Here is a 10,287-nt window from a genome sequence, read left to right on the forward strand (position 1 = left end):
GTTTTAGTGAAGCAGTCATCATTAGAAGATAGTCGCCAAAGTGACCCGGTGCAACATTATGATGTAAGTCTGCTTAGTACAAGTTCCATACATTGTCTTATTTATGCAACTTGTTATTATCTTATATCTACATTGCATAATAAATGTTTGAATAGTTCATCGTTGTAACTATGTTTGCAATATTACTAGAATGCGAGTTGTAATGAAGAAGTCCTTAGTAGAAGATAGAGCGCAAAAAGGTTCAGGGGTGAGCCTATGCAACGATATAATGTAAGTACGTGCTTAGTACTTGTGACTATCTCATATCGACAATGCTTAATACATGTTTGCATAGTTCATCGTTTAACTCTTTTTGCATTATTATTAGAATGCAGTTGTGATGAAGCAATCTTCATCAGAAGAGAGCCCACAAAAGTTCGGATCTTTCTTCGATGCATCCTCTCATAGCAGTCAACCTAGACCATTCCTTTCATCAAACGATAAATATCTCAAGGCTGTACTTTATAAAAGACATGGTATTCTGCTTTAAGATACTGTAGGCTGATATGTTGACCAAGAGTACACAAGATTCAATCAAGGCGATTGCCAAATGTCAACGTGTTATTGATGATGCTAATAGAAGTCCTCAATGATTCTATGTAATTTTTTTATTTGGGCACATTAATTGCCTTGTTATTTTATTTGTGTATGTAATTGTGTGTATCATTGATATCAGATTTTAGGCTCATGAAATTTAATGCAAGTTGACTAGTCAAACAACCAGGGCCCTACAACAGATTGGGCCGGCCCATTTACAGTAGTGTGGGACCCACTTTCATTTTGGGCCGGTTCACTTACTAAATGGGCCGGCCCTTTAACAGGGAAGTGGGGCCCACCTGTGTTTTTGGCCCGGCCCACTATCTTGTTGGGCCGGCCCACTTGCTATATGGTGGACCCCACATACTAAATGGGCCGGCCATTTAACAGAGAAGTGGGACCCACCTGTGTTTGTGGCCCGGCCCACTATCTTGTTGGGCCGGCCCACTTGCTATATGGTGGACCCCACATACTAAATAGGCCGGCCCTTTAACAGGATGTGGGACCCACCGTGTTTTTGGCCGGCCCACTTTCTTGTTGGGCCAGCCCACTTGCTATATGGTGGACCCCACATACTAAATAGGTCGGCCCTTTAACAGGAAAGTGGGACCCACCGTGTTTTTGGCCCGACCACTATCTTGTTTGGCCGACCCACTTGCTATATGGTGGACCCCACATACTAAATGGGCCGGTCCTTTAACGAGGAAAGTGGGACCCACTCGTGTTTTTGGCCGACCCACTTTCTTGTTGGGCCGGCCCATTTGATCTATTGTGGACCCCACGTACTAAATGGGCCGGCCGATAGCGAGAAAGTGGGACCCACGAGCTATTTGGGCCGGCCCAATAACTTCTTGGGCCGGTCCACTTGCCTTAAGGTGGACCCCGCTTGTTAAATGGGCCGGCCGATAACAGGAAAGTGGGTCCCACATGTCTTGTGGGCCGGCCCTTTTGCCTGTTGACCGGTCAAACGAGTGCATTCGGCCCGGCCCACATGCTTAGTGGGCCGGCCCATTAAAGTTTTGACCAGTCAACCTTAGAGGTTAGGCCTAGCCCACGTAACTAATGGACCAGCCCAGCTATATAGTTGACCGGTCAAACTAAGTCAGCTGGCCCGGCCCGCAAATTTAATGGGTCGGCCGCTTAAGACGTGGCAGGCCTCGTGTGGGCCTACCATCTACCACAGGGTTTTCAGCCAGTTAACGCCGTTAACTGCCAGTTAACGGCGTCTGCCACGTGTCAGTTTGCATGACGTCAGCAGTCAACGGACTCCCGGAAACACTTCTGCAACGGTCCGATTTTCCGTGGCGGAAGGGCGCCCAAGCGCGACGGACAGAAAAAAATGTCGTAGGACTTTGGCTGACGCAGTTTCGACAACAGAACCCATATCGTCGGGTTAGGCCCATAGGCGACGAAAAATGGCCCTTAGCGGATGATTTTGGGACGTTGTCTATCAGAACTTTTCTTGTAGTGCAAAGATTTCATTTTTTTCCCATGCTTGGGCAACATGTTCATTATCCAATTGCTTAAAATTCATTATGCTACTTCTCAAAGATATAATTTTAGCGGGAGGATAATATCTACCAATCAAAGCATCTTTACATTTAGTCCATGAATCAATACTATTTTTAGGCAAAGATAGCAACCAATCTTTAGCTCTTCCTCTTAAGGAGAAAGGAAACAATTTCAGTTTTATAATGTCACCATCTACATCCTTATACTTTTGCATTTCACAAAGTTCAACAAAATTATTAAGATGGGCGAGCGAGCATCATCGGAACTAACACCAAAAAATTGCTCTCTCATAACAAGATTTAGTAAAGCGAGTTTAATTTCATAAAATTCTGCTGTAGCAGCAGGTGGAGCAATAGGTGTGCATAAGAAATCATTATTATTTGTGCTAGTGAAGTCACACAACTTAGTGTTCTCAGGTGTACCAATTTTAGCAATAGTAAATAACGCAAACTAAATAAAGTAAATGCAAGTAACTAATTTTTTTATGTTTTTGATATGAAGAAAGCAAACAAGACAGTAAATAAACTAAAGCAAGTAACTAATTTTTTGTGTTTTTGATATAGAGAAAGCAAACAAAGCAGTAAATAAAGTAAAGTAAAGCAAGACAATAACAAAGTAAAGAGATTGGATGTGAGAGACTCCCCTTGCAGCGTGTCTTGATCTCCCCGCAACGGCGCCGGAAAAAGAGCTTGATAACGCGTGAAGCACACGTTCGTTGGGAACCCCAAGAGGAAGGTGTGATGCATACGACGACAAGTTTTCCCTCAGTAAGAAACCAAGGTTACCGAACCAGTAGGAGATGAAGGCCACGTGAAGTTTGTTGGTGGAGGAGTGTAGTGCGGCGCAACACCAGTGATTCCGGCGCCAACGTGGAACCTGCACAGCATAATCAAAATACTTTGCCCCAACTTAACAGTGAGGTTGTCAATCTCACCGGCTTGCTGTAAACAAAGGATTAAACGTATGGTGTGGAAAATGATGCTTGTTTGCAATGAGCAGCAGAGAACAATGATTGCAGTAGATTGTATTCAGATGTAAAAGAATGGACCGGGGTCCACAGTTCACTAGTGGTGTCTCTCCAATAAGAAATAGCATGTTGGGTGAACAAATTACAGGTTGGGCAATTGACAAATAGAGAGGGCATAACAATGCACATACATATCATGATGACTAATATGAGATTTACTTAGGGCATTATGACAAATTACATAGACCGCTATCCAGACATGCATCTATGCCTAAAAAGTCCACCTTCGGGTTAGCATCCGCACCCCTTCCGATGATTAAGTTGCAAACAACAGACAATTGCATTAAGTATGGTGCGTAATATAATCAACACAAATATCCTTAGACAAAGCATTGATGTTTTATCCCTAGTGGCAACAACATATCCACAACCTTAGAACTTTCTGTCACTGTCCCAGATTCAATAGAGACATGAACTCACTATCGAGCATAAATAATCCCTCTTGGAGTCACAAGTATCAACTTGGCCAGAGCCTCTACTAGCAACGGAGAGCATGCAAGATCATAAACAACACATATATGATAGATCAATAATCAACTTGACATAGTATTCCATATTCATCGGATCCCAACAAACACAACATGTAGCATTACAAATAGATGATCTTGATCATGATAGGCAGCTCACAAGATCTAACATGATAGCACAATGAGGAGAAGACAACCATCTAGCTACTGCTATGGACCCATAGTCCAAGGATGAACTACTCACGCATCAGTCCGAAGGCGATCATGGTGATGTAGAGTCCAAGAGGGAGTATTTATGCTCGATAGTGGGTTCATGCCTCTAGTAATCTCGGAGAGTGACAATAACTTCTAAGATTGTAGATGTGCTTTCTCTACTAGGAAGAAAACAACAATGTTTTACCCGAGGGTAATTCTATTGTTTACTTTACACATAATGCTTAATGCAATTATCTGTTGCTTGCAACTTAATATTGAAGGGGTGCGGATGCTAACCGGAAGGTGGATTATTAGTTATAGACGCAATTGGATTACAGTATATGTAGTATGTTGTAATTCCCAAACAAATCTCATAGTAGTCGTCTTGCTATGTATGATCTTTATTCTGTCAATTGCCTAGTTGTAATTTGTTCACCCGACATGCTATATATCTTTATGGAGAGACACCACTAGTGAACTGTGGACCCAAGTCCTTTCTTTTACACTGATAAATTCATCCACTGCAATCATGCTTTGTTTACTTACTGCAAGCACTGTTCTCTTTAATTACTGCAAACATCTCCTTCCACTGGATACATTTAATCCTTTGATTCAGCAAAACCAGTGAGATTGACAACCTCACTGTGAGTTGGGGTCAAGTATTACGATTGTGTTGTGTGCAGGTTCCACGTTATTGCTGACGCTGGTAGTGCGCTCTGCAAATAGTCAGCCAGCAACACCTTAAGAGGCACTTCTTTCTCCTACTGGTCGATTAAACCTTGGTTTTCTTACTGAGGGAAAACTTGTTGCTGTGCTCATCACACATTCCTCTTGGAGTTTCCAACCGCTACCACAACTGCCAACAAGATTATCTGGCGCCGTACCTGGAGCACCATCAAGGCTCATCCCTGAGATAAGAATCTTCATGCTCGCCGTTTTGACCATAGTTTAAAACGGGCATAAGAAATTCAAAAACGACCAAAACAATGAAAAACCTTCGCGTGTTGTCATATTATGTGACATAGTTGAAAGGAAAATATCAAACTTGCAAATATCTCAAAAAAACCTTCTCAGAAATGAGCTATCATGTTTGATGTTTCATGGTTGTCATGCCGAACGACCAATGTTATGGCTATATTCGTGGCATAGTTTGTGATAATGTGCATATATTGTGCACACATGTGCCTCTTGGGATATCGAATAATGTTGTAGGAGGAAGATTTCCTTTTCGTCGCACCAAAAAGTTATTTTCCATTTTCCGAGTCCCAAAAATGGGGTGTTTTGTGAAGCAACCACCAAAGGAAACTTTCACAATGGTACCACTCCATTAAAAAAATCTAGACCACCTTAAATGCACAATTTTCCAACTGAGGTATGCTAAACATTTTCGTCCACCCATCATGAAAAAGACAGATTCCTGCCAAATCGGTAGGATGTTGGTCAGATTTGAACTATAGGTACATAATGTAATGCTCATGATTTTTTTGGAAAAACTATTTTTAGGTTCCAAATATGATATAGATTTTATATTTAGATTCCTCTCATTTTTCTGATCGATTTAGACATATTATTTGTCAAATTGTGATTTACGGATTGAAAGATGTTAATTTTTCCATATTAAATAGAAAAATACAAAAAATAAAATCTTTTTATTGCATTTTAATACAAGATTAATATACTTATTCATTGTAGTTCATGTAGATAATTGTTTGGAATTTGAAAAAAAATAAAAATGTGCAACATCAAGTAATAGGGTTAATAGGATTGATATGGTAGTATTATGAACGAGGTGTCATTTCTTTAATGAAAGCTAGTCTAGGAGAAACAGAGAAGTTAAGCGTGCTAAGGGATTTGACCTAATATTAAGTATAGTTAAAGTTAAAATGGTTCATGTGAGAGATTTAAAAAATTGAAAAAAAACAACAATTTTTTTTTTTTTTTTGAAAAAGTTCGAGCTAGAGTTGCTAAACGGCCGTTATTTCTATGCCGATGACTTTACCGTCAGTACAGGATGTTGTGCCAATGGCCAGTATGTGCTGACGACAATTGGATCTGTACCGAGAATATATTGTGCCGACTGCGGCCGTTGGCATAGGGTTGTGCCGACGGCATGGCGGCCGACGACACCTTGACTAGTTCCCCTAGTGTCTTCTAGGTATGTTTACACTAGAGTATTGTTTGAATGTCAGTATGCAAAGTATATGACTAGATACGATGACTTGGAGACTCTCTATGTAACATATATTTTTATGATGTATTTTTATTGTTTGTGTATGTTTCCTTTACTTTTTCCATCTAAATTCACCTTTTCTTTCTCAAACATTACAAGTGCTGTGATTTTAGTTTAAATTTAAACTAAACGCACGACACCTATTATGAACTAGAGGAAGTAGTTTATGGAGTAATTAGGAGTTTAGGACTGAAGTCCCACTCTCCGAGTTCTCTGCAAAATTACCAAACGGCCACACCTGTTCTGGCTTGCTAAAACAGTAGGCCGCCACGGAGAATCAGCTCCGCATGCAAGGATGGAAGTGCCGAACCCCCGCGCTTTTCGCTCTTTGAATCGAGACTGCCAAGCCCCTTCTCCGTCCTAACCTGCGTGCGAAATCCAATTCATTCACCTACGCGTCCCGCACCTTCGGATCCCGCGCCGTGCGCAGGTGAAGGTCCGGCGGCCAGGGGGCAGCCATGCAGCCTTCCGCCGTGCGCGGCGCCCCGCAGTGGCTGCGCGGCCTGCTGTCGGAGGAGTTCTTCGACGCGTGCGCCGTGCACCCGGCGGAGCGCAAGAACGACAAGAACCACTTCTGCGCCGACTGCGCCGCCGCGCTCTGCCGCCACTGCCTCCCCCACGACCCCTCCCACAACGTCCTACAGGTATACACGCACGCGCGCACGCTGCCATTGATCTTGTATTTCAGCGCGCGATCGACGAGATGTGCTCACTATATATATGTTCTGATCGATCTCTTGTTATTTTTTTGGTTTAATAACGGGGAAAATTGAAAAGATTTGGAAGTACGCGTCCTGCTTCGTCGTCCGCGTCGACGACCTCAAACTGTTCGATTGCACCGGCATCCAGGTACATTCATCGCCCAATCCAGTCGTGTGATTGCTTCGTTTCGCGGACTTCTGGATGTTCTGATCATTCATCGTGGACGATCACGCGCATGCTTTGGCTGCAGTCGCACGCGGTGAGCGACCACGAGGTGGTGTTCCTGAACGAACGCACGGCGAGGAAGCGCTCGGCCAGCGCGGAGAACCCCTGCGCCGCGTGCGCGCGGCCGCTCTCGTCGGGGCACGACTACTGCTCCCTCTTCTGCAAGGTAAACACTGCCCGAATCATAGACCGATCAGGCGATCATGTACGTAGGCGCGCGGCTTGATTTGACTCGCCCGTCGCAGGTGAAGCATCTTGGGGAGAGCGATCGGGGGCTGAGATGCGCGTTGCGCGTGAGCCGGAAGGCCGCCGCCGCCGCCGTCGGGGAGGATGCTGCTGTGCTGGAGCCGCATAACGGGAAGCGGCCGAGGGCGCCGTCGTCGGAGGCGGGGCCGAGCTGTGGCGGGCCGTCCCGGAAGCGGAGCCGGAAGCAGCTCCTGCCGGCTCGCTCGCCATTCTGTTGAGGAGGTGCGCCGGCAATGTTAGATGGTTGTGATTGCGCATTCTTCGTTATGTTTATTCTTTTTCAGAGCTGCGCGCGATACTGCGTGGGATTCCTTGGCGGTTGTATTGAGTGGGTTTTTATTTAACAGGCATGAGAAGGAACTGATATCACTGATTCAGATCGAGAGTTGATTTTTGTTAAGGCGTGAAACATAGACGTACACATTCAGCATACAAGTCTTCAAATAGAACCTCAGAAGGCCCCCGAAAAACAAGAACCCGAAGGATCAAAGATGGAGCAGGCTACAACTTCTTAAAAAAAATCAATTTTGTTGATTTTCAGAATAATTACGGATAAAGTGGTCCTAAAATAAAATTAGATGAAACATCATCTAATGATGCGCTAGATGATAACAATTAGTGAAATCGACACCGCATGGTACAAATCAACAAGTGGCCGGTCAAGTGTGACGGTGTGAGTCACCGACGGGGAAGAGCCGTCAATCTCCCTCTCGTGTCGCTCCTAGGGCGCCGCCGAGGGGCCCAGATCCCGCCGCCAAACTCCTTCTTCCTGATCACCTCTCTTCCGCCGCTGCCGCCGACGTCGATCGCGGCAACCCCTTGGTTCCTAAGGTGGTAGGGGTGGAGGTCGCGCGACGATTCTCTTCGAAGGGGCGTCGAGGAAGATGGTCGGCAACGTTGGTCGGGATGGCGATCCCTGGCCAGGAGGCGGCTGCATCTGCCCTATATCTTGAGGCGGCGGCCAGATCGTGGGCAGTGGAGGCATACCACAAGCCAAGGCACCCCCGCCTAGGCTCACCGTCTTGAGGCGGCGTGTGTGTGTGTGTGGGGGTGGGTGGGGCTTGGGGTGGTGCGGCCGGTACCCCGACATTCGCGGGTTTCTGGGCCTCTAGCCACGATCTAGTTTTGGACCTAGGTCTAGGTCTAAGGCAGCCATGACGCGGTGCAAGGGATCTGGTGGTGGCTTGACCACGCCGGCGACATTTTGCAGTAGTAGTATTGGCTACCATCGATCTCCTCTAGTAGGTTGGCTAAATAAAGGTGGAGGTCCTAGGGTTCCTTCTTGCACCAAGATGAAGATCGGTCGGAAGCATGTCCTCATCGATCTAGCTGAAGTGTCGTGTTCCGGAAGGCTCCATCGGCGAGCTCCACTAGGAGCATCGTGCCTGAACATTGCTGGTTCGAAATGGATTTGGTCGTGCGCACTCGTGTTGTTTTTCTCTGACCGTTTGGTCTTAGATGGTTTCGAAATTACGTTGGCTGTTAATATCATGGGCACGTTCTCGTTCCAAGGTACTGGTGGGGAATACCATGAAAGCCGAGATGAGGACTAGCATTTTGGGTTTAGTCAAAATTAAAATTTATGAAGTTTGACAAAAATAGAAGAAAAACATCCACACTCATAATACCAAATACATATAATTTGAAATATAATATATATCAATTCTAATAAAATAAAATTTAAATTGTAGATCTTAATGTTTTTCCGAATATTTGACTACTTTTACCAAGTTTGACTTTGAGTAACCTAAAACGCGAGGTAATCGAGGAGTACTGAAAAAACACATCTGCGCCACCAAGAATCTGGACCGGGCCAAAACTTCCTTCCACGACGCAGATCACTTTGCATTGGCAGCCCATCTCCGTTCGTTGCCCCTTCCCTCCCACGCTCCAGCGGCGACGCCGCGACGGCCACCGCCAAGAATCCCGACCGGCTAAACCCCAGCAGACGCAACCCACCAACCGCCCTCCTCCGCCGCCGCCCCTGGACCCAGCGCGGCCGCGGCCGCGTTCGGAACCATGCCGAGGCCTCCTCCGCCCGGCCGAGGCCCCCCGGGGGCCAGGCGGCCGATGCGGGACTTCTTCGCCGCCTGGCTCGGAACCCTGCGCTCGCCGCTCCTCCCGCTGCTCCGCCGCGCGCTCTCGTCCTCCTCCGGCTCCTGGAACGACCCGATCTCCTCGGCCGCCGCCGCCGTCGAGGCCCACTTCCAGGCGCACTGGTCCGCGCTCGACGCGGCCGCGCGCCAGGACCCCGCGCAGGCCGTCTGCGCCGGGGACTGGCGCTCGCCCCTGGAGCTCCCCTTCCTCTGGCTCGGCGACCTCCACCCCTCCCTCCTCACCTCCCTCCTCCGCTCGCTCTCGCCCTCGCCGCGCCTCCTCGCCGCCGCCGACCGCGTCGACCGCCGGATCCGGGCCGCCGTCCCCGCCGTCTCCGACCGCCTCCGCCGCGCGCAGGAGGCCTTCACCTCCGCCGAGCTGGCCGGCGCGGCCGACCTGGAGGCCTTCTTGGAGGAGCTCAAGGCCGTCGCCCTCGAGGCCAACCGGCTCCGCCGAGGCGTTCTTACGGAGCTCGTTGCCGCCGCCGGGGGGCAGCAGGCGGCGCTCTTCCTCGAGGCTCTGTCGCGCTTCGTGCTCTCCTTGCACGACCCGGAGGTGCTCCGCCGCTTCGACCATTGCCGCCCCTCGCCCGGTAGTTAGCCCCTCTTCTTGCCGTCATACTATTTTTCTCGAGTTATCTTCTTTGTGCTGTGCAAATCTTGGTTTCTTGGAGGAATAGATAATATGGAAGCTCCATGTACGAAAATCTCAAGACAATGTTAATACAAGGACATCCTTTCTACTATATGTTTGGCTCTGACTGTTACCGTGTCTGACGGAAATTGTAAGATCTTAGAGCAGATGCTAAGATATGCAAGGAAAATTTGTAATGGTGTGTGATTGGAGTTATTGCTAAGATGTATCACATTAGTTGGTCTTACCTTTGTCTGAATTGTTTCCTGAAATTTTGGACAAATTGAACTGTATTAAGTAAATAAATGTTATCAGTAGCTAGCCCAGTTGGATTTTCATGAAATGAAGAAACAGTTTATGCTGCTTGCTGCATGTTC

General features: G+C 47.1%; 1 protein-coding gene across 1 annotated transcript; it reads left to right on the forward strand.

Annotated features, from left to right (window-relative positions):
• Positions 1 to 9,199: 9,199 nt before the first annotated feature.
• Positions 9,200 to 9,877, forward strand: LOC124687445 (protein INAPERTURATE POLLEN 1 homolog). Its single transcript, XM_047221229.1, has one exon. It carries the CDS (start codon positions 9,200 to 9,202, stop codon positions 9,875 to 9,877), a length of 678 nt encoding a protein of 225 aa, XP_047077185.1.
• The last annotated feature ends 410 nt before the right edge of the window (positions 9,878 to 10,287 follow it).

Source organism: Lolium rigidum, chromosome 2, assembly GCF_022539505.1.
Source record: "Lolium rigidum isolate FL_2022 chromosome 2, APGP_CSIRO_Lrig_0.1, whole genome shotgun sequence".
In the NCBI taxonomy this organism is placed as follows: domain Eukaryota; kingdom Viridiplantae; phylum Streptophyta; class Magnoliopsida; order Poales; family Poaceae; genus Lolium; species Lolium rigidum.

What these genes read in the sequence shown, in the direction of transcription:
- LOC124687445 (XM_047221229.1), top strand. Translation starts at nt 9,200, where the DNA reads ATGCCGAGGCCTCCTCCGCCCGGCCGAGGCCCCCCGGGGGCCAGGCGG.